At 44.9% G+C, this 25,682-nt stretch overlaps 2 protein-coding genes across 2 annotated transcripts in view; one reads left to right on the top strand and one right to left on the bottom strand.

Annotated features, from left to right (window-relative positions):
• Positions 1-23,238, top strand: part of COL10A1 (collagen type X alpha 1 chain) — an 87,767-nt gene extending 64,529 nt beyond the window's left edge. The window contains exon 3 of the mRNA XM_066607251.1: positions 19,195-23,238. Coding sequence (XP_066463348.1) covers positions 19,195-21,059 — 1,865 coding nt within the window. The 3' untranslated portion in view covers positions 21,060-23,238. The remainder of the gene's footprint in view (positions 1-19,194) is intronic.
• The window catches only part of NT5DC1 (5'-nucleotidase domain containing 1), a 371,328-nt gene that overhangs the window by 313,671 nt on the left and 31,975 nt on the right, over positions 1-25,682 (bottom strand). The window lies entirely within an intron of this gene.

Here is a 25,682-nt window from a genome sequence, read left to right as displayed (position 1 = left end):
TAGTAAAGAATGTCTATTTTGTTTAGAAATTTATATTTGTTTCACTGTAAGTAATAAACATTTATTTTCATTCTGTTAACCACTTCATGACTGCCAAACACTCATCAATAGACAAACAGCGTGAAAAAACTTTTGCGCTCATAGGATTAAATAATAATTAAAGGACGATGATATAGTGCCACTTAGGGGGGGGGTATGAGTCCAACACAAACTCCCTCCTGATGGTAGCATTCAGTGAATATCAGCTAGAAACCCAGGTCCACATAGATATTTATTAAACACAAGGAATAAATAGGGGGTGCAATGGTAAGGCGTTTCAGTGTTATAGGCAGCACCATTTTCAAGCCAAAACGCATATAAATGTCCCATGGTCCTAAAGTGCATATGAAGTGGGTTCATGAGCCGAATCAGCTCCACACCCGGAGGGTATCAGCTGTTTCTGACAGCTGACAGTCGCCAGTAAGTGGTGCGATTAGCTGGCTCTGATTGCAGCAGTTAACTGTTTAAATACTGTGGCAAAAGCCAACTGCGTGTCTAAATAGCAAGAAGAGGTGACCCCTTCCCAAGTCCTATTGGCACCCCCAAGGCACGATCGGGAGGGTGCCAATGGGCTAGCATGGCAGCCCAAAGTCTACTGAAGGCAGGGCAGGCTTGAAAGGCAACATCAGATATTGCTATATACTGCAATATTAAAGTATTGCAATATATAGTAAAAAAAACAACATTTTCTCATTAAAAAATCTAAACAATGTAGGTCTCTAATATTTTGTATCGCCATTTACATAGATGTCTTAACTATCACAATATTTATGCTGCATGGTGAAGGGCAAGAAAAAAAGGTGGAATGCGAGAACTGCTATTTGTTTTAGGTATCCTACCGCTCAAAAAATTTGAATAAAAAGTGCTAAAAAGATAGGTTTCCCAAAATGGTGGCAATAAAAACTATAGCTTATCCAGCACAAAACGAGTCGTCACAAAGCCCAATTGAGATGGCAATGGTAAGCAAATTTTAAGAAAAAAATGAAATGACTTTTTAACCCCTTAAGGACCAGGCTGTTTTGTACCTTAAGGACCAGACACATTTTAGTGATTTTACCCATGTGGTGGTTTAACTGCCTTATTTTTTTTTTCATTCAGCTACCAAAATAATTTTTGCTGTTTTTTTTTCCTGTGACATATAGGGCTATTTTTTTAATATCTTTTTCATTGACTTTTTTCCTGTTTTTTAATTTTATTCAGGGTAAAGAGCAAAAAAATAATGATTTTTTTTATAGTTACATATATTTTTTAATTAGTACAAGTTGTCCCCTACTTATGAACAAGTTCCGTTCCAGGAGCCTGTTCTTAAGTACATTTGTTCATATGACCGAACAAATGGTTGTATGGAGGGGATCGCCAGTAGGTCCCGCTCCATACAACATTGGGTGCAGGCTGTTCTTACAGTGGACACCCGACCGCAGCAGTTACAACGAGCGTCGCGGCTCATCTGAACTGTTAATGCTTTAAATGCTGCTGACAGAATGGACATCGGTATTTAAAGCCTTAACAGTTCCAATGAGCAGCGTGGCTTGTTAGAACTGCTGCCGCCAGGTGTCCGCTGTAAGAAACAGTCGGCACCCGTCATTCAGGGGTCCCGTATAGCATTCCGCGATAAGATCATGGGACGCTGTGCGGTTGCTAGGCACTCAGGGGCCTTGTGAAAGGCTCCAGGATGCCTATGCAAAGCGCCTAACAAGCGCACGGCTTGATATGCGCTCTGCATAGGCAGCCCTGGGGCTTTTCAGAAGGCCCCGGCTGCCTAGCAACCGCACAGTGTCCCGCGATCTTACCGGACAGGCTTGATAGAAGCCTGTCTGGTCCCTGCACAGCATGATGTAATGCCATAGTATTACATCATACTGCGCAGGACAGATTGTTCGTATCTTGCAAAATTATTAACTCGAACATTCGCAAGTAGGGGACTATATGTATAAGTATGGTACAATAATGTATGGGAATGGGTTCCTCATTTTGTTTCAGATGTTTTGATATATAATATGCATGGTTTTGAATTACAGAGCGCATACGGTGACGGTTTTCGTTGGTGTCAGCTTTTTTTTTCTTATGTATATATTTTTACTTTATTCTGTAATTTTGTTTTGTTTATGTAATTATGTTTTTTACTATATATGTCCCACATGACGTCATGTAAGACCTCTGGGGGACATTCACATGTTTAGTTTTTTTGCTTTTTTACAAATTTTTCCACTGTAGCTGGAGCATCCATAGAAGCTACAGGGGAAAAACATCCCCTGTAGTGACATTAGTCACTGGCAGAGCTGATCAGGGTCTTCTAGGACCCCGTAGCTCTGCTGTCCCAGGGAATCCCAGTGGTCACGTGACAGCTGGCTTCTGTAGTGGAAGAAACACTTCCCCTTTCACTTGTTAGTACATAGTCTGCCGTCTTTTTGAGGGTTCTCAGCTGTGACTAACAGCTGACAACCCCACATGCTTCTGATTGCAGAAGCAGGAGCGCTAATCCCCGCAGTATTTTTACTATCGGCTGGGATTAAAGCAAGTGCTGTAAATTTACTGTGCTTGGTCCTAAATAGGTTAAAAATAGAAAAACATAAAATATAAAAATATAGCAATTTGGTATCACCATAATCATATTGACCTCAAGAACAAAGTTCATATATCATGTTTACTGCACTGTACTAAACCCATCGAAAATTCCATTTCACTCCACTTGAAAATTTGTAAAAGTTTTTCTGTACATAATATTAGACATGAAATGGTCCCATTAAAAATACAGCTTTTCCCATAAAAAAAACAAGCTCCCATGTCAATGGAAACATTTCAAACATATGGATCTTGGAAGGTAGGGATGAAAGAAATAAAGAAATGAGAAACCTCTGGTCCTAAAGTGGTTAACCCCCTTAGAGACCGTAAATATACCCTCTCACTGACCTCACTAATGGGCTTTAAACCTGCACTTACATCTTTTTAAGATGATGGCTTGGCTGACTACTGATAGCCGGGCTCCTGCTCCAACCACATGTAACAGAGTAACCGCAGATCTTGGCAGTTTAACCCCTTACATGCCACAATTAATAGCAACTGCAGCATGTAAATAGATGACAAGGCGAGGGGGCTCTTTCTGTAACCCTTCAGCATCCCACAGTGTGATCGCAGGGTACCAATAGGTTCCCATGTCCCCCCCAGAGAGAATTTCACAAAATATATACAACCCTTATTCCAAGAAAGTTGGAACGCAGTGTTAAATTTTAGTAAATGTAAAGAAAAAAAGAATGCAATGATTTTGAAACCTCATATAACCATATTTTAATCACACAATAGAACACATATTAGAAGTTGTGAGACATTTTTCCATTTATTAACAAAAAAAAATTAACCCACTTAGAAATTGATGGCAGCAACACATCTCAAAAACATTGGAACTGGGCCACATCTACCATTGTGTAGTAGCATCCCTTCTTCTTTTTACAATAGTTTTTAAATATGGGAAGTGAGAAGACCAATTGCTGAAATTTTGGGAGAGGAATGTTGTCCCATTCTTGTCTGATGTAGGATTCTTGGTGCTCGTCAGTCCTTGGTTGTCTTTGCTGGATTTTTTTGTTTTAAAGTGCACCAAATGTTTTCTATTGATGAAAGGCCTGGACTGCAGGCAGCCATTCAGCACCTGAACTCTTCTTCTGCGGAGCCATGGTGTTGTGATGGGTGCAATAGAGGGTTAGCATTGTCTTGTTGAAATATGCAATTTCCTTGAAAGTGAAGTTGTGCGAATGGGAGCATGTATTGTTCTAAAACCTCTCGTTCTAATACTGCTCAGCATTTGGAGTGCCTTTCCAGATGTATAAGCTGCATGTGCCTTAGGAACTGATGTGATTTTTCTCAGTGGGAGAAACAAAGTCATCTTGTAGATATGATACCTTTTAATAGCTAACAAATAGAGATGATGTAGCAAAACAAATTTAAATTGTGTTTCAACTGACCGCAGAACAGTTTTCCATCTTTCCTCATTCCATTCTAAGTTAGGTTTGACCCAAAGAAGACGTTGGAGTTTCTACACTGTGTTAATATATGGCTTCTTCGTTGCATGATACAGCTTTAGGCCTTAGTCACACGGGCGTTTTTTCACGCGATTTGCGAATCGCATGACGGATGCGCATCCGCAAATCGCGTGACCGGTGCGCGCAAGTCGCCCGCAAATCGCCCGAAAATCTGCTCCTAGCCGCGTTTCATTAGAAACGGGCCGGAGCTGTCCAGCGCATTGCATTCAATGGAGACGGCAATAGAGCCGGCTCCATTTAAAGCAATGCGCTGCGGGCGAGCCCGGGATGAATTGTCGGGAAGGGCTTAAATATATAAGCCCTTCCCTGCAATTCATCCTAAAATGTGTAAAAATAAAAAATATATATATACTCACCTTCTCCCGGCAGCCGGAGCTCCGCGCGGCCGTCCTGCAGTGGGTGTGAAGGGGGTGTGAGTCAGACCTGCCCCCTGATTGGCTCAGCGCTGAGCCAATCAGAGGCATGTCTCACTCACACCCATTCATGAATTCATGAATGGATGTGAGTCAGACCTGCCCCTGATTGGCTCAGCGCTGAGAGGCAGCAGTCACTCACCCATTCATGAATTCATGAATGGGTGTGTGAGTGAAACCTGCCTCTGATTGGTCAGGGCTGTGACCAATCAGAGGCAGATCATTCAGCAGGCGGGGATTTTAAAGCCCCGCCGGCTGAATAGTGCCGAGAAGCAGTTCAGGAGAACTGACAGCGGCCGCGGCTGGACTCCGGCTGCAGCGGAAAGGTGAGTATACAATTTTTTTTTATTTTAACACATTTTAGGATGAATTGCAGGGAAGGGCTTATATATTTAAGCCCTTCCCGACAATTCACCCCGCGCACGCCGGCAGCCCATTGCTTTCAATGGAGCGGCTGTATTGCCGGCTCCATTGAATTCAATGGGCAAACATCGTTCTTCTCTGTCACAGCTGTTACAGCTGTGGCAGAGAAGAATGATTTGTCTTCTATATGTTCTCAATGGGGTCGGCGCTGCTGCCGCCGGCCCCATTGAGCGCATATAGAGAAGAGAACAGGAATCGCAGATCGCAGATAGGTGCGATCTGCGATTTCTGTTCTATAATTTATCGGACGAGCGCATAAAAAGCGCTCATGTGTCCGATACCATTGCAAAGCAATGGTTTTATAAAATCGCCGGACGCATGCGCATGCGCAAATCGCGGCTAAAAACGCCCGTCTGACTAAGGCCTTAACTTGCATTTGAAGACTGCACAGCGAACTGTGTTCACAGACAATGATTTCTGGCAGTATTCCTGAGCCCATGCAGTGATTTACATTACAGAATCAAGCTTGTTTTTAATGCAGTGCTGTCTGATGGCACGTGGATCTCGAGCATTCAATACTGAATGTCAGTCTTGTCTGTTGTGCACATGAATTTTTCCAGATTCTCAGAATTTTTTTCTGAACAATTTTTAGACGCAGTTTTTCACAGATTAGTGAACCTCTGACCATTAGAGATGAGCGAACGCGTTCGTCCGAGCTTGATATTCGTGCGAATATTAGGGTGTTCGGGATGTTCGTTATTCGTAACGAACACCATGCGGTGTTCTGGTTACTTTCACTTCCTTCCCTGAGACGTTTGCGCGCTTTTCTGGCCAATTGAAAGACAGGGAAGGCATTACAACTTCCCCCTGCAACGTTTAAGCCCTATACCACCCCCCTGCTGCGAGTGGCTGGCGAGATCAGGTGTTCGCCTAATATAAAAGTCGGCCCCTCCCGCGGCTCGCCTCAGATGCGGTGTGAGTTAGATGAGGGACAGTGCTGTTTATACCGGAGCTGCTGTAGGGAAAGAATTGGTAGTTAGTGTAGGCTTCAAGACCCCCCAAAGGTCCTTATTAGGGCCACTGATAGCTGTGTGTTGGCTGCTGTTAGCAGTGGCATTTTTTTTTTTCTCAAAATCGCCTCTGCAGACCGTTGCACCTGGCATTAGGGACAGAAGTGCTGCATAGGCAGGGAGAGTGTTAGGAGTGAGTGTAGCCTTCAAGAACCTCAACGGTCCTTTCTAGGGCCATATTTATCCGTGTGCAGTACTGTCCAGGCTGCTGTTGGCTGTGCTGCATTTTTTTTGGGCTTCTCAAAATCGCCTCTGCAGAGCATTCCACCCTCCATTGATACTGCAGGGAAAGAATTGTATAGGCAGGGCCACAACACAGTTATTATTCATAGAATATACGCAGTGCTGCCTTTTGGTGGGAAAAAACTGAAAACAAATCAATTTGTCCAGCCTCTGTCCGTCCTAACGCCTGTGGACACGTGTGAGCTGCGTGAAAAACATTGCTAAATCATACGCACCCAGCTACGCTTTACTGCTGGCTTCGCCATTTGCTTTCCTTAATTGGGAAAAAAAATACCTGCTCTGCCAGAGTTATAATAACTCTGCTACCCTCACGTTCTGTGACACATAAGCAGGGACACAGCACAGTTATTAAACTTCTCATGTTCATTGAATATACGCAGTGCTGCCTTTTGGTGGGAAAAAACTGAAAACAAATCTATTTGTCCAGCCTCTGTCCGTCCTTACGGGCGGTGGAGACGTGTGAGCTGCGTGAAGAACAGTGCTAAATCATACGCACCCAGCTACGCTTTACTGCTGGCTTCGCCATTTGCTTTCCTTAATTGGGAAAAAAAATACCTGCTCTGCCAGAGTTATAATAACTCTGCTACCCTCACGTTCTGTGACACATAAGCAGGGACACAGCACAGTTATTAAACTTCTCATGTTCATTGAATATACGCAGTGCTGCCTTTTGGTGGGAAAAAACTGAAAACAAATCTATTTGTCCAGCCTCTGTCCGTCCTTACGGGCGGTGGAGACGTGTGAGCTGCGTGAAGAACAGTGCTAAATCATACGCACCCAGCTACGCTTTACTGCTGGCTTCGCCATTTGCTTTCCTTAATTGGGAAAAAAAATACCTGCTCTGCCAGAGTTATAATAACTCTGCTACCCTCACGTTCTGTGACACATAAGCAGGGACACAGCACAGTTATTAAACTTCTCATGTTCATTGAATATACGCAGTGCTGCCTTTTGGTGGGAAAAAACTGAAAACAAATCTATTTGTCCAGCCTCTGTCCGTCCTTACGGGCGGTGGAGACGTGTGAGCTGCGTGAAGAACAGTGCTAAATCATACGCACCCAGCTACGCTTTACTGCTGGCTTCGCCATTTGCTTTCCTTAATTGGGAAAAAAAATACCTGCTCTGCCAGAGTTATAATAACTCTGCTACCCTCACGTTCTGTGACACATAAGCAGGGACACAGCACAGTTATTAAACTTCTCATGTTCATTGAATATACGCAGTGCTGCCTTTTGGTGGGAAAAAACTGAAAACAAATCTATTTGTCCAGCCTCTGTCCGTCCTAACGCCTGTGGACACGTGTGAGCTGCGTGAACAACATTGCTAAATCATACGCACCCAGCTACGCTTTACTGCTGGCTTCGCCATTTGCTTTCCTTAATTGGGAAAAAAAATACCTGCTCTGCCACAGTTATAATAACTCTGCTACCCTCACGTTCAGTGACACATTAGCAGGGACACAGCACAGTTATTAAACTTAGATTATTCATTCACTAAAGGCAGTGGGGCCGTTCGTTTTCCAAAAAGTGCAAAAATAATATTTGGCCTGCAGTCTTGCGCCAATTTATTTCCTGCCTGTGAAATCAAATCACTGGTAATACAGCATGCTGAGGGGTAGGGGTAGGCCTAGAGGACGTGGACGCGGCCGAGGACGCGGAGGGCCAAGTCAGGGTGTGGGCACAGGCCGAGCTCCGGATCCCGGTGTGTCGCAGCCGACTGCTGCGCGATTAGGAGAGAGGCACGTTTCTGGCGTCCCCACATTCATCGCCCAATTAATGGGTCCACGCGGGAGACGGTTATTAGAAAATGAGCAGTGTGAGCAGGTCCTGTCCTGGATGGCAGAAAGTGCTTCGAGCAACCTATCGTCAACACGCAGTTCTGCGCCGTCCACTGCTGCAAATCCGAATCCTCTGTCTGCTGCTCCTCCTTCCTCCCAGCCTCCTCACTCCACTACAATGACACCTGCTCAGGAGCGGGAACACTCCCAGGAACTGTTCTCGGGCCCCTGCTCAGATTGGGCAGCAGCGGTTCCTCTCCCACCAGAGGAGTTTATAGTCACTGATGCCCAACCATTCGAAAGTTCCCGGGGTCCGGGGGATGAGGCTGGGGACTTCCGCCAACTGTCTCAACAACTTTCTGTGGGTGAGGAGGACGATGACGATCAGACACAGTTGTCTTGCAGTGAGGTAGTAGTAAGGGCAGTAAGTCCGAGGGAGCAGCGCACAGAGGATTCGGAGGAAGAGCAGCAGGACGATGAGGTGACTGACCCCACCTGGTGTGCAACGCTTACTCAGGAGGACAGGTCTTCAGAGGGGGAGTCAAGGGCATCAGCAGGGCAGGTTGCAAGAGGCAGTGCGGTGGCCAGGGGTAGAGGCAGGGCCAGACCGAATAATCCACCAAGTGTTTCCCAAAGCGCCCCCTCGCGCCATGCCACCCTGCAGAGGCCGAGGTGCTCTAAGGTCTGGCAGTTTTTCACAGAGACGCCTGACGACCGACGAACTGTGGTGTGCAACCTTTGTCGCGCAAAGCTCAGCCGGGGAGCCAACACCAACAGCCTCACCACCACCACCATGCGCAGGCATATGATGGCCAAGCACCCCACAAGGTGGGACGAAGGCCGTTCACCGCCTCCGGTTTGCACCCCTGCCTCTCCCCCTGTGCCCCAACCTGCCACTGAGATGCAACCCCCCTCTCAGGACACAGGCACGACCGTCTCATGGCCTGCACCCACACCCTCACCTCCGCTGTCCTCGGCCCCATCCTCCAATGTCTCGCACCGCACAGTCCAGCCGTCGCTAGCGCAACTGTTGGAGCGCAAGCGCAAGTACGCCGCCACGCACCCGCACGCTCAAACGTTAACCGTCCGCATCGCAAAATTCATCAGCCTTGAGATGCTGCCGTATAGGGTTGTGGAAACGGAGTCCTTCAAAAGTATCATGGAGGCGGCGGCCCCGCGCTACTCAGTTCCCAGTCGCCACTACTTTTCCCGATGTGCCGTCCCAGCCCTGCACGACCACGTCTCCCGCAACATTGTACGCGCCCTCACCAACGCGGTTACTGCCACGGTCCACTTAACTACGGACACGTGGACAAGCACAGGCGGGCAGGGCCACTACATCTCCCTGACGGCACATTGGGTGAATTTAGTGGAGGCTGGGACAGAGTCAGAGCCTGGGACCGCTCACGTCCTACCCACCCCCAGAATTGCGGGCCCCAGCTCGGTGCTGGTATCTGCGGAGGTGTATGCTTCCTCCACTAAAGCACCCTCCTCCTCCTCCTCCTCCTCCTCTGTCTCGCAATCAAGATGTGTTAGCAGCAGCATGTCGCCAGCAGTCGGTGTCGCGCGGTGTGGCAGCACAGCGGTGGGCAAGCGTCAGCAGGCCGTGCTGAAACTACTCAGCTTAGGCGATAAGAGGCACACGGCCCACGAACTGCTGCAGGGTCTGACACAGCAGACCGACCGCTGGCTTGCGCCGCTGAGCCTCCAACCGGGCATGGTCGTGTGTGACAACGGCCGTAACCTGGTGGCGGCTCTGCAGCTCGGCAGCCTCACGCACGTGCCATGCCTGGCCCACGTCTTTAATTTGGTGGTTCAGCGCTTTCTGAAAAGCTACCCACGCTTGTCAGACCTGCTCGTAAAGGCGCGCCGGCTCTGCGCACATTTCCGCAAGTCCCACACGGACGCTGCCACCCTGCGCACCCTGCAACATCACTTTAAGCTGCCAGTGCACCGACTGCTGTGCGACGTGCCCACACGGTGGAACTCTACGCTCCACATGTTGGCCAGGCTCTATGAACAACGGAGAGCTATAGTCGAATACCAACTCCAACATGGGCGGCGCAGTGGGAGTCAGCCTCCTCAATTCCTTTCAGAAGAGTGGGCCTGGTTGGCAGACATCTGCCATGTCCTTGGTAATTTTGAGGAGTCTACCCAGGTGGTGAGCGGCGATGCTACAATCATTAGCGTCACCATTCCTCTGCTATGCATCTTGAGAAATTCCCTGCAAACAATAAAGGCAGCTGCTTTGCGCTCGGAAACGGGGGCGGGGGAAGACAGTATGCCGCTGGATAGTCAGGGCACCCTCCTGTCTATTTCTCAGCGCGTACAGGAGGAGGAGGAGGAGCATGAGGAGGATGAGGAGGAGGGGGAAGAGACAGCTTGGGCCGCTGCTGACGGTACACCGGCTGATTGCCTGTCATCCTTTCAGCGTGTATGGCCTGAGGAGGAGGAGGAGGAGGAGGAGGATCCTGAAAGTGATCTTCCTAGTGAGGACAGCCATGTGTTGCGTACTGGTACCCTGGCACACATGGCTGACTTCATGTTAGGATGCCTTTCTCGTGACCCTCGCGTTGCACGCATTCTGGCCACGACGGATTACTGGGTGTACACACTGCTCGATCCACGGTATAAGGAGAACCTGCCCACTCTGATTCCCGAAGAGGAAAGGGGTTCGAGAGTGTTGCTATACCACAGGACCCTTGCGGACAAGCTGATGGTAAAATTCCCAGCCGACAGCGCTAGTGGCAGAAGGCGCAGTACCGAGGGCAAGGTAGCAGGGGATGTGCGTAGATCGAGCAGCATGTACATCCCAGGCAGTGCAACAGTCTTTAAGGGCCTGGCCAGCTTTATGGCTCCCCACCAAGACTGTGTCACCGCTCCCCAGTCACGGCTGAGTCGGCGGGAGCACTGTAAAAGGATGGTGAGGGAGTACGTAGCGGATCGCACGACCATCCTTGGTGACGCCTCTGCCCCCTACAACTACTGGGTGTCGAAGCTGGACACGTGGCCTGAACTCGCGCTGTATGCCCTGGAGGTGCTTGCTTGTCCTGCGGCTAGCGTCTTGTCGGAAAGGGTGTTTAGTGCGGCTGGGGGAATCATCACAGATAAGCGTAGCCGCTTGTCAACCGACAGTGCCGACAGGCTAACACTCATCAAGATGAACAAAGGCTGGATTTCCCCAGACTTCTGTTCTCCACCAGCGGACAGCAGCGATACGTAAGCAATACGTAGGCTGCACCCGCGGATGGAAGCTACGTTCTCTCTCACCATCCAAAACGGGGACATTTCTGCTTCATCAATCTGTGTCTAATATTCCTCCTCCTCCTCCTCCTGCTCCTCCTCCTGAAACCTCACGTAATCACGCTGAACGGGCAATTTTTCTTAGGGCCACAAGGCTCAGTCAAATAATTTTTCAGAACAATTTTTAAAAGTTTCAATGCGCTTAAAAGCATTGGAACTTTAACTTGAACCAATTTTTCGTTACACTGGGCTGCCTCCAGGCCTAGTTACCACTTAAGCCACATTAACCAAAGCGATTAATGGGTTTCACCTGCCCTCTTGGCTGGCCATGGCCAATTTTTGGGATGTACATTAGTACTGTTGATACAGCAATTTTTGTGGGCCCTCGCCTACAGTGTAATCAAATTAATTTTTAGCCCACCTGCATTACAGCTGACGTAACCTCAGCTGTGTTGGGCAATGCAATGGGATATTTTTATGTACCGCCGGTGGGTTCCAGGGAGCCACCCATGCTGTAGGTGCACACGGAGTTTTTAATACATCTGTACACTTCTAAAGAACCCCAGTCTGACTGGGGCATGCAGTGTGGGCCGAAGCCCACCTGTATTACGCACAACATTACTACCTCAGCTGTGTTGGGCAATGCAATGGGATATTTCTATGTACCGCCGGTGGCTTCCTGGCACCCACCCAGGCAGTGGGTCCACAGGGAGTTTAACCTACATGTGTCCACTTGTAAAGAACCCCAGTCTGACTGGGGCATGCAGTGTGGGCCGAAGCCCACCTGCATTAAGCACGACATTACTACCTCAGCTGTGTTGGGCAATGCAATGGGATATTTTTGTGTACCGCCGGTGGGTTCCAGGGAGCCACCCATGCTGTAGGTGCACACGGAGTTTTTAATACATCTGTACACTTCTAAAGAACCCCAGTCTGACTGGGGCATGCAGTGTGGGCCGAAGCCCACCTGTATTACGCACAACATTACTACCTCAGCTGTGTTGGGCAATGCAATGGGATATTTCTATGTACCGCCGGTGGCTTCCTGGCACCCACCCAGGCAGTGGGTCCACAGGGAATTATAAATGCATCTGTTTCCACTTATAAAGAAACCCAGTCTGACTGGGGCATGCAGTGTGGGCCGAAACCCACCTGCATTAACCCTTTCCAGTCCACTGTGTGACCTGTGAAGACATTAGGGTTTAAGGCTGTACAGCTCCGTTGTTGGTAGACGTCCGTCGGGGTTCTCTTACTGTATATTGCCAGCCTCTCTGCTGTCGGAGCCTATCCTACGTGTCAGCTCATGCAGTACTGGCTTTAGCCAGCATATAGCGCCGTTGTATAACGGCAGAAAAAGAGTAAGCCCCCTAGGAAAACCATATACAAATTGGATTGGAAAGGGTTAAGCACAACATTACTACCTCAGCTGTGTTGGGCAATGCAATGGGATATTTCTATGTACCGCCGGTGGCTTCCTGGCACCCACCCATGCTGTAGGTGCACACGGAGTTTTTACTACATCTGTACACTTATAAAGAACCCCAGTCAGACTGGGGCATGCAGTGTGGGCCGAAGCCCACCTGCATTAAGCACGACATTACTACCTCAGCTGTGTTGGGCAATGCAATGGGATATTTCTGTGTACCACCGGTGGGTTCCAGGGAGCCACCCATGCTGTGGGTCGACAGGGACTTCACAATAGGGAGTTGTACCTGCCTGTGTCTATGAATTAAAAAGCCCGGTCTGACTGGGGCATGCAGACACCTTGACAGAATGAATAGTGTGTGGCACATAGGTTCCCCATTGCTATGCCCACGTGTGCAGCTCCTGATGGCGGTGGCACAGGATTCTATTTCTCATTGCTTCTGTACAGCATTGTGGGCTATCGCTCCGCCACTTTTAAAGAGGGTCGCTGCCTAGCCGTGCCAACCTCTGCAGTGTGTGCCTGCGGTCCCTCGTCATGGCAGACGCAATTCTAAATAGACATGAGCGTGGTGTGGCATGAGGGCAGCTGAAGGCTGCCCAGGGACACTTTGGTGTGCGCTGTGGGGGGGAGGGGGGGCGGTTGGTCAGCATGTAACCCAGGAGAAGTGTCAGTGGAGTGTCATGCAGGCAGTGATTGTGCTTTGTTGGAGGTAGTGTGGTGCTTAGCAAAGGTATGCCATGCTAATGAGGGCTTTTCAGAAGTAAAAGTTGTTGGGAGGGGGGGGGGGCCCACTCTTGCCGGTATTGTGGCTTAATAGTGGGACCTGTGAACTTGAGATGCAGCCCAACATGTAGCCCCTCGCCTGCCCTATCCGTCACTGTGTCATTCCCATCACTTTCTTGAATTGCCCAGATTTTCACACATGAAAACCTTAGCGAGCATCGGCGAAATACAAAAATGTTCTGGTCGCCCATTGACTTCAATGGGGTTCGTTGTTCGAAACGAACCCTCGAGCATCACGGGAAGTTCGTTCCGAATAACGAACACCCGAACATTTTGGTGTTCGCTCATCTCTACTGACCATCTCTGACTCTGCCTCTCTAATGTGCTTTTTTTATATTCAGTCATTTGACTTAGTAGAAAATTGACCCTAAAACTTCATTAGTACCATTTACTTTACCCCAATGTTTATAAGCTGTGTTGCTGCCATCAATTTCTAAATTAGTTATTTTTTAAATGAAATGGAAAAATGTCTTACTTACAACTTCTGGTATGTGTTCTATGTTCTATTGTGAATACAATATGGCTATATGAGATTTCAAAATTATTACATTCTTTTTTAGTTTACATTGCGTCCCAACAATTTTGGAATTGGGGCTGTACAACATATTTTAGAGTGGAGGTATTAAAATAAAACTAGCAAAAATTTATGAACTATTACTGTGTAACCAGCTTATTTATTTGTATTAAGGAAATAATGACTAAAACCATATAGCTGCACAGAGAAAAACGAAATAATTTCTTCCCCAAAACATACGACAAAGAAGGTATTTGGTTCAGTTTTATCAACCTCTCCAATCTTAGCGATTCTAGTTAGCAGAAAGCAATGATCTATCACTCTTAGGGCTCGTATAGACGAGAGCTATTTTCGCACTGCTAAGCAGCGCACAGAATGCGCTTCTATGGGAACCAATAGGTTTCTACAGAAGCGTTCACACGGACGATTGTTAGTCGCGCTAAATCAAGTTCAATCCCCGCGTGGTTCAGGTAGCTGGGTCAAGGTTGACTCAGCCTTCCATCCTTCAGAGGTCTGTAAAATGCATACCCAGCTTCCGGGGTGAGTGGGAAGGGGGGGGGGGGGGGGGGAGGAGGAAAGATGACTGGGGAAAGTAATGGCAAACCACTCCGCAAAAACAGTCTGCCAAGATGTCAGTCATGACTTAGTGGTTGTATCAGGGGACTTTACCTTTACCTAAAATTATGGTGATTTCAAATTTATATTTTTTTCACGTGTTAATAATGTTGAATAGTAAAAAATCTTTGTTTAAACTAAAATTGCAATATTTTGAAATCCATTACCATTTTATTTTTTGGCGATTGGGCTGTATGGGGACTCTTTTTTGGGGGTGAGCTGTAGCTTTTATTAGTACCATTTGACAGGACATACATAGTGCCAGGGTCAGGCTAAATTGTGCCATATGCAGTGGATTTTCTTGGCGATCTGGGCCCTTCCAGGATAGGGGATCTCATGTATAAATTATTCTCTGTACTCTAAATAGCCAGAGGAAGGACATTCTGACTGAAATGTTGCTACAACATGTGTCAAGTCTGTGGCATTATTTTTATCTCACTTTTCTGCGTTATAAACTGTAGTAACACTCTAGATGCAGTAAATAAAAAAATTATAGGATGAGGTAAAAGTCTGGACACAAACATTTAACTAGTGTAATAATGAGAAAATTAATTTCCAATGTGTGAAAGTATTAATTGGGAGGGAGGCTGCATTTTTTGCTGGAGATGTTTTTGGCGGCCATTTTTAATTCTGCCATGTTGAATTTAGCTCAGGTTTTATAAATGGGAAAAGGGTGAACATGATATATCAGTCTTGACCAGAATGTACTGAGAAACAGACAGAAGTGTCAGTTTTGCACTATCTTTACTTGTTAAAGAGTTAAGCAAAAGGCAATGTTGGTAAATTCTGTCTGACATGTTGAAAAGTACCTCTAGATGTTACAGGATACCATATTCTGAATTGATCAATGAGATCAGTGAGTTCCTACATTACTTTCAACAGAATGGCACACCTCCACACACTGCTGTGGCTGTATGCAGAAGGCTGGATGTGCAATTCTCTAGGCACTGGATTGGGTGTGGAGGTTCAGTAGGTTCATGTGCATCCGGCAGAATCGTAGATACATAAAATGCATCATGCAAAGCCCTTTGTGATCCTCCGTCCTCATTTAACACCTAAACAGGATATTGCAAAACTAATACTTCCATAGTGTTTCTGAGAACATTCTAGCCAGGACTGATATATCACATGACCTCCTTTCCATTTGAAAAATCTGAGCTGAATTCAATATGGTGGAGTTCAAAGTGACCACCGAAAACTTATTTTCTATATCAAAAATGCAGCTTCCCTTCCAATTAATACTTTCACGATTTAAAGTCACTTTTCTTATCATTACACCAGTTAAATGGTTGTGTGCGGCCTTTTGCCTCACCCTGTATATAATTATGTTTATTGGAAAAGTAAGAAGACACATTCCCTTCATGTATCCACGCCCTTCAGGTGACTTTTCAGAATTATTTGTCTTGTGTATATGAGTAATTTTTCCTTCTACAGGGTCTTTATGTTTTCTATCTTTCTGTTTCTCAGTTTTCTCTGAGCTAGTGGGTGGAGACTAAGTACTATGATGGCTCCCATACACAGCACACAGAGCAGAGCAAGATATCTTTTTCTTTATCTCTCTACAACACAAACTCTTAAGTCACAGGATTATGTAGAGCACTGTATAGGTGCTCTAAGCAATGTGCAGCTTTGAATCCAGCAATTTAGTGAGCTAGAACACTTTCTAGAAGCTGCAACCATGTATTTGTGTGTCTCTTTCTCCTTCCAGCAGCTCCCTGCTCCTCCATTCTCACCTCGTCATAGACAAGTATGGGCAGCTTAAGACAGCAGCAAACAAAGCACCATGTCTACTTCCTGTAATCTGTCTTGGTGTCTCTGTTGCTAGAAATAAATTCACATGATAACCAGCAGTGGACAGCAAAACAGAATGGAAATACCTAGCAGCCGGCACTTTATTTACTAAAGATGAAGTTTTGATGATGTTTAAAGTGATTGGCATTTTTGCTAGTTATCACAGTGGCTATTACATAAATGTAAGTCTGTTCAAAGTACAGTGCCCTAGTTAAATGGAATGCAGAGAAAGAAAAAGATGTGGATATACCGCTTACCAGCAAGATAATCAGTACTACCGAATGAGCTACTTCAAATAAAATTTAAGCTCAAATGCTCATTTACATTGGCGTTTGAAGATGGGTTACCACGGGACGGAAATCACACAAAAATCTCGCGGCTTGGCTGCACCGAAAAACTGCGAGATTTCCGCAAGAGAGCCGCAGCTTCAAAATTCATGGCATTTTGTCGCAGGTTTTGGAGCAGTTTGGCCGCCGGCATTCAATTGTGGCTTTCTCTCCCCATAGAGAAGAGTGAGACCGCAACGGAAAAAAAAATTTGACATGCTGCGGCTGTCAATTCTGCGCCGCGTCGCCGGTTCCGCCCAGCTTTGCACCGACGGATTGGACGCCCCATATAGATGAGATGTTTGCAAAATCTCGTTCACATGGCTGGCTAATCCTGGAAGTAGGAGCCACGGGCGGATTTGTCGCTCAGAAATTCCACATGGAATTTCCACGGCAAATCTGTCCCGTGTGAACCCAGCCTGAAGATTCATTCGCACAAATACGCTACATATTTACATGACTGAAAATCGCAACTGCCTGCATACTTTGGCCACCCCTGCAGGTTTTTGTGCATGTAAATATGCTGCGCATTTACATGCATAAAAAATACGCAGAAAGGCCCGTTGATTTATGGCGTATTTGTGTTGGCCTATTTACTTCAATAGCCTATTGTTATATGTAATACACACCAAAATAGGGCATGCTGCGTTTTTTTCCATGCAACCGAACATTGTGTAAAAAAATATGCACATGTGAACGAACTCATTGAAATCAATGGATTCTACTAACGGTGAATTACATGTGTATTGCGCTGTGCAAACATACTCACGTGAACAAGCCCTAAAGCCGCATAAGAAGAACGTCAACAACCTTTGATTTATACAATGCGCTGTTGTATATTAAAGGGGTTTTCCAAGTTATTTCCAATTATTTTTCAAAAATCACCAGGCAATCCTAAAAATGATATCAAAGGATATATACTCACCCCACCCCACCACTCCACTGCTCCAGCGCTGCATTTCCTATTCTTCCACACTAGGTCAATTTGTAAGCTGCCGTCGGTCTACATACAGAATGTCAGGCTTGTGGTCCACTGTGATTGACTGCAGCTGTTTATGAGATTCTGTACAAAGACTAGTTGCAGGATTTAAGCAGTCCAGGCAACGTAAAACAGGAGATGTGGCGCTAGAGCTGCATGGATTCGAAGGGGTGAGTATATGTTCATTTAGTATTTTTAATGAACATTGCTAATTTAAAAAAAACTTGGATAACACCTTTAATGAACACTTATTATCAGAATTGTAGGGCCACATTTTGAATAAGGTGTACAGCTTTGCACCCAACACCATGAAAAGAACATATACAAGATAGAAATGACTTGAATTAGCATAACTAAGGCAGGGGTGTTAAACTCATTTTCACGGAGGACCACATCAGCCTTATGGTTGCATTCAAAGGGTCAATTGTAATTGTAAGACTGCATAGTAATAGAGTCCTCTTATAGTGGACCCAGTGATAATTGGATCCCAGGAGTATGTGTTCCCTATATTGGTGGCCCCAGTAGTGATTTTGGCCCCCCCTCCCCCCACATAGTGGGTCCAGTAGTAATAGTGTCTCCTATATTAGCCTTAGTAGAAATACGTAATCTCCCCATAGTAGTCCTAGTAGTAAAAGTGACGCCCCTATTTGCCTCTGGTTGGCTAGCATCCCTGCATTCTATTCACCCAGCCTGCATCAGCAGTCCAACAGCATCCGCGTTGTGTACAGGATAGCACATGCAGGCACTGGGGGAAGAGGTCAGCGGTAACAAACTCTTCACTGGTGCGCCAAACTAGAGTTGCAGGATGGGTGAGTGGAATGATGCACCAGTTGTCTGCATGGATACTGGGCCACATAAAACGAGGTGGCGTGTTGGATTCGGTCCATGGGTCTTCTATTTGGCATGTGTTAACTGAGGTCATAAAATAGATATAAAGTAAACATAGCAAAATAAGTAAAATGCAATGAAGCCAGAAGTTGGAATATATGTAGAATATTGCTTAATTTTTGATGATAAAGCAAAGTTTTTGCACTTAAAAAAATATATATGTCAAAGGGTCCATAGAATTTAACAATACTGTATATCATTGTTTCCCAAACTCCAGTCCTCATGGACTCCCACAGGTCATGTTTTTAGGATATCCTATAGTAAGACCACCTGTGGCAAGGTCTGCGGCACCGACAATAATTACATCACCTGTGCAATACTGAGGAAATCCTGAAAACATGACCTGTGGGAGTCCATGAGGAATGGAGTTTAGGAAACCCTGCTGTAGATGAATTAAGGAGTTACATTTCTAAATTGACAATTCAAATGTAGGTTCAGTAGAAAACCAGAATAATGGACCCTGTATGCCAGGGCAGTTGCTACTGAAAAAATAACTGGCCACTTGCTGGCTTCCTTAAGCATTATGTCTAAGGTAGGAGAATCCAGATGCACTGCAATTTGCTGATTGCCTGGCTGGCTTCTATTTAAAACAAAGCTGTCTTTATGAGACAACTCCTTTTAAGATTAGGCTTTTACATAAATCAGCCTATTAATATTTTGATATATTTTTCCTATTTTCTTCTCTTCTAGTTATTCCAAGCGGACTAGAACAGGGACCACCAGGTCCTCCGGGACCAATTGGCCCAAGAGGTTTGCCTGGACCACCAGGACCACCAGGTAAACCAGGCTATGGGACACCCGGGACACCAGGAGCTCAGGGAGTGCCAGGGCCACCAGGATTCTCCTCCATTGGAAAACCAGGCCAACCAGGTATACCTGGAAAGCATGGGGAGCGTGGAGTAGAAGGAGGAAAGGGAGACATTGGACCTATTGGATTACCTGGACCAAGAGGACTACCAGGACCACCTGGGATACCTGGTCCAGCTGGAATTTCTGCTACTGGAAATCCAGGTCCTCAAGGAGCAATAGGAAACCCTGGGCCAAAAGGAACTCCTGGATTTAAAGGTGAACCTGGCATGCCTGGTATTAATGGACACAAAGGACAAAATGGCTATGGAATGCCAGGTCAACCAGGAGAGAGAGGACCTCCTGGTATGCCAGGGCCACCTGGACCTCAAGGTCCCATTGGAATAGGCAAACCTGGCATAAATGGTTTTCCTGGACAACCAGGAAAAGTAGGTGAAAGAGGTCTATCTGGTGTACCAGGGTTACAAGGTCTACCTGGGCCCCAAGGACTACCTGGACAGCCTGGTCCAACCGGACTTGGTAAGCCTGGAGTAAATGGTGCTCCTGGTCTTCCAGGGCCTTCAGGACCCAAAGGATATCCAGGACTCTCAGGCATGCCAGGCCCTCAAGGAATGCAAGGCTATGGAAAGCCAGGCTTACCAGGAGAGAAAGGGTTAAGAGGACCTGAAGGGATCCCTGGGAATCCTGGTATAAAAGGAGACCAGGGAGAAATAGGTCACCCAGGACAGCCAGGGGCAGAGGGCTTGCCAGGAATTGCAGGTATACAGGGACATAGAGGGCTTCCAGGTGAAGTTGGTTTGCCAGGACATAAAGGTGACATTGGTCCAAAAGGTTCAATAGGCACATCTGGACCTAAAGGCGAAAGAGGTTTACATGGTTTAGATGGAAAACCTGGGTATCCAGGTGAGCCGGGACTTGCTGGTCCCAAAGGGATTCCAGGTATTTCAGGACAGAAAGGAGAAAAGGGTAGTGTAGGATCACCTGGGATGCCAGGAATAACTGGTCCAGTAGGCCCAAGAGGAGAATCTGGTTACAGTGGAGAACAGGGTCCAAGAGGGGTTACAGGAATACCAGGTATGAGAGGGTCAACAGGAGCACCGGGTATTCCAGGTCTTCCTGGTCAAAAGGGTGAACAAGGTGTCAATGGTTTACCAGGTCCAGCTGGGATAGCAACAAATGGCATGCAAGGGCCAATGGGACCACCTGGAATTCCTGGTTCAAGAGGGATAAACGGCGAGCCAGGATTACCAGGAAAACCAGGTCCACCAGGCGAGCCTGGTCAGATATTAATGCCACATCAAATGCCAGATGGCTATGCAAAAGCAGGGCAAATTCAAGGTCTAAGAGAGCTTCGAGTGTCAGCATTTACTGCTATTCTTTCTAAAGCATTTCCAGCAGTAGGAGTACCCATAAAATTTGACAAGATTTTATATAACAGGCAAAATCACTATGATAGTCGAACTGGAATTTTTACATGTAGGATACCAGGGCTATATTATTTTTCTTACCATGTACATGTGAAAGGCTCAAATATTTGGGTGGCGTTATATAAAAATGGTACACCATTAATGTATACCTATGATGAATACAAAAAAGGATACCTTGACCAGGCATCTGGTAGTGCCGTCATAGATCTTACAGAAAATGATCAAGTTTGGCTACAGTTACCCAGTGCAGAATCTAATGGTTTATATTCTTCTGACTACATACATTCCTCTTTCTCAGGTTTCTTATTTGGCCTAACATGATACATTATTGCTCAATTTTAAATCTGATGCTTGAAATTTGGTGTTATTTTAACATTTTTCTTTTTTTGTTGATATGAGAACAATACAGTGCATTGTATTTTTTTCTTGTTTTAGTTGCATGGATAATTGCTGTAGTTTTAAATGGTTTTCAGATTTTTATTTGGATCATACCAAGAATCCAAGCCTGGCACTTTATTTAACTGATAACAACCATACGAGGTGCTCAGCAAAACAAATGTCTATGTATAACATGAAGTAGGACCTTGAAGCTACAATGTATAAGGGTATACCTATTGGTACCTATGAATTGCCCCCCTTTCATTATTTACAATTAGAGGGACCAGAGTGGCTGTATGCAATGTGCTGATGGCCCCAAACAGAAAATAGTGCATGAATTCTGCAGTCAGCACATAAAGGGAGCCATCGGAGATAGTTTTTTTTAGCTTGCTCAATAAGACAAATCACTTCAGCTCAAAAATGGCATGACTGGGTAAATAAACCTACAGAATTCATTATAAACAATGCCCTAATGTAATTGATTTAAAGCACAACATCCATTAGATTCTCCACGTATACATACACAATTAACACTATTAGTGTATATATAGGCGTAGCAGGCATGTAACAGTGTTCCACCGTGACTGCAGGAAAACAGTCAGTCCAGCTCTACTGGCAGATCTATTGATACTTAGACTGCAGTGTCTACATATAGTGATATGTAGAAGCTGTAGACAAAGGGGGCAGATTTTTTAATTAAACCCTATTGCAAAAATGATTGTGAACTCAAAATACATGCATTTAAGAGAAAAAAATTGCCTATTGCCTTTAAATCCAGCTGAAAATGTGTGAAAAGCATCTCAAGCGATGATGGAATACAGAATCTTCTAAATATATAAAACATTACTTTGTTGTCTGAGCCACCCAGTATTTAAAGCAATCTGCAATGCTATTTGTTCTGGTAGAAAAATGGAACAAACAGAACAAATGTAAAAAAAAAACAAAAAAACTGAATGTTTTCCAATTCTTTACATCTATTGAAATTAATGAGGGGGGGGGGGGGTAGACATTTATTTCCATTTTAGTTCTGTTTCTCTGCTCCAAAAACGAAACAGTAACACAGATTTATGACAGACAGCCCTAAAGTTTGAATACACCCTTACAGTAAGTACAGCAGCACTGGCTTCTATAGCAAACCTTCTGTGAATTTTAACAGGTGAGTTCGGAAGTGTCATAGGATCAGTTTACAGAGAAGATAAACAGAGCTTTAGCAGACTTGTACAGCTATTTAACGCACCATGAAAATACATTAATAAAATAGATGTCACACTAGTAGCTTACACTCTACTCATTAATTACAGTAAATTATCTTTTAGCTCCAGTGATACGGAAAGCGGCATGTCACTTCTTTTTCGTTTCTGCTTTGGAATGCAGCATGCAGATTTTCCCACTGACTTTAGAAATTCGGGGTGCAGATCGACGCCCAAAAAAACAAGCCAAAAAAACACAGACTTTAAAGTGGAATTAAAGCGGAAAATTCCGCTGCGAATTCCACCGTGAGAGCATCCCCCCAGCACTATGGAAAAGATCTGCAGAGTTAACTGACCTGTGCTGCAGATTTTAAGTCTACAGGATATCAGTTTTGGTGGCGGATTTTCACTGGGAATTTCACCCTTTCAAATGAGGAGGTGAAATCTACAGCAAATACGCCCAGAAATCTGTGGTAAATCTGCATGTAGCGTGTGGATCTTGACGTTGATTTTCAACCATGGACTATATGTTCCAGATGGATCTACCATTAAAACAGGGTTTTTACCCCAAACCTAAAAATAATTGTATACCAGTCAAACGTTAGAGCAGTAATCAAGGTTGGATAATGCATCATGTTCTCACAGAGATGTTGCAGCAGACCTTTTTTAAAAGTAACAGCAGTGAATACTTCCACAAACTGGGAAACTGTAAATGTAGTATTACTTGAAAATGCTGACAAAATGAGAGTTATCAGTTTCTGAGACGCTAAGTGAAAAGCAGCAGCTATTCCGGCTGTCCTTCCTTTTGCCCCTTTTGCAAAAGCAGATGCTGCCACAGAACAAAAAAATGTCAAAAATCGGTGTAAAGTTAAACAAAAGGTTTACTGCTCTAACATTTGATGTGCTAACATTACTAACTGGTCGATTTTACTTTTCAGTAGCAAATCCTCTTTAATAAAAAGGTCCATTAACCCCTTGAGTGGCAGGTTTCCTACCACCCTGTCGTGCCCACGAGGGCAGGTTTTTTTAAATGGTCTAATCATTGAATTTCAACTAGTTTTGCAGTTGCGTCTCAAGAGCCATAACTTTTTCATTTTTCCATTGACATGGCCATATAAGGGCTTGTTTTTTGCGGGACAAGTTGTGATTTTTTAAACAGGGGGGAGGAAAAAAAGAAATGGGGAAAAAAGAAAAAAGGGGCCATGTCATTAAGGGGTTAAATAATGTATTAACTTCCTTCTCTGGGTCATTACGACGCACATGGATACCACATGTGTGATTGTATTTTTGATTTTTTACAAAGTAAAGGGAGACAAGTGTTTTTTTTTATTTTTTTAATAATTTTTTACCTTTTTTTTTTTTAAATTTTTTTGAAATTTTTTTTTTTTTTTGTCCCTTTAGGGGACTTCCACAGGGACCCATCAGGACCCTTGATCACATTCCAGGGGTCCGATGGTGACAGCCCTTTACATGCTGCAGTGACAGCCCTTTACATGCTGCAGTCACATAGACTGCAGCATGTAAAGGGTTAACACAGCAGAGATCGGAGGTTTTCTCTGATCTCTGCTGTAAGAGCTAGTACCTAGCTGTCCTCTGACAGCTAACAACCAGCTCTCCCTGCCACAGAGACCATCGGCTTGCTTCTGACAAGCCGATGGTCTCTATGGCAACCTGTAAACAAAGCAGGAGATATTGCCGGCATATCGGCAATATCTTCTGCTGGTTTTTCAAAGCCCTTGCTTTGTTCTCTGTGGGTCTGTGCAGGCAGAGCACAGTGTCACAGCTTGTGGCATTGTGCTCTGCAGCTCCCATAGTGATACATAGCCCGGAAATCTTCCGGGCTATGTTGCTATGAGCAGTGGAGCTCGTCACGGAACTTTTCCGGGCGTGCCACTCAAGGGGTTAATGTATTGTTGCCTTTCAGTTATCAAAGAGTCAAACCTTGCTTGATAAAGGAGCAAAATAATACAACTTGAATTTAGCTTGACTAATTTCATATATTTATACTCTAGTATTTTCCTTTTTGAGCTCACTTCTGATAGTCATGGCAATATAAAATTAATTTAGAACTGCAGGGAAAATCTGAACATTAAGGTTGCATCCGCACGGGTGATTTTGTAGTGATGTAAAAGTGTTACAAATTGCATGTATGTAGAACCCATACGTTCCTATGGGTTCATCCACATGAGCGATGTTTTGTAGGCTGCTACATTGCGAGACTATTAAATTGCGGCATGCTCTAAACAGCTACAATTTGCTATGTTTTGTATCCCATGTTTCCCTATTGAGCCTTCTTGTTTATCACATCGCATGGAACGAACTTGTAAGGTTAATGCTATGCGATGTGATTTTAACATTAGAATGTCCTATTAACTTTCTTGCTACAAAATCATGCAATTTTGTTGTGTGAGAAAATCGCATGTAGCAGTGATGCGATGCTACATTTTTAACAAGAAAAAAGCATCACTGACGCTACAAAATTGCGTGTTCATAGCAACAATATTGCAGCTATTTTATAGCAGCGATATTACTATTGCCCATGCGGATACAGTCTGATATGCATCAATCATAAAAAAAACACTTTAATATCACTATCTTCAAGATAGCAGTCTTACACACAATGCAGTTACATGTATGCTCCATCCATCCCTAAGCAGAATTTTATGTGGTTGTGTTTGACAAAAATTATTCTGGTTGCCCCACAGTGTAACTTATTTGTGTTATCTTGATATTTATGGTTATTGTATATGATTAATTCATAAAAGGATACAGCATATCAGTGGCATAAAGGGATCTGTAACTACACAGATTCTTTAATATTAAAGGGATTTTCCAGCTCTAAACTATTGATGACCTATCATGCTAGGCGGGGTCCTACACTCTGTAGCAGCCTGCAATACCACTCAAGGCCACTGCAGAGTGTACTGGGCTATGTATTCCTAGCATATAATAACTCTGTTCACTAGAGTACTAGCAAACAGCTGATCAGCAAATGTCCTTGGGAAGAATAGATCATAAATATTTTAGAGCTGGAAACGCACTTAAAGGTCTCTATAAAGTGTCTTAACAGCAATTTTAGTAGGTGAACCCAGTAAAAATCTCCAACCCCATTTTCTAAGGGAAGTAAGAGATGTGTTATGTACATTTACAGATGTCCGAACAGAAGCACAGTCAATATTTGGCAGTGAACTGGTAATATTATTTTTTATTATTATAGTAGGCAACAGACACACTTAAATAGGACCTGTCATATGCTCATGTCAATGGGGCCGGCTGCATAGCTTTGCAGCCGTGGCCCTGCTGATTACTGCAGTCTTTATGTGGTTCATACTGACTCTTTTCCGCTGTGCCAATTCTTAGATTCAGCTCCTGGCCC

The sequence above is a fragment of the Eleutherodactylus coqui genome, chromosome 1 (assembly GCF_035609145.1).
Source record: "Eleutherodactylus coqui strain aEleCoq1 chromosome 1, aEleCoq1.hap1, whole genome shotgun sequence".
In the NCBI taxonomy this organism is placed as follows: Eukaryota; Metazoa; Chordata; class Amphibia; order Anura; family Eleutherodactylidae; genus Eleutherodactylus; species Eleutherodactylus coqui.
Note: the sequence above shows the minus strand (reverse complement) of the source record. Positions and strands in the feature narration are given on the sequence as shown.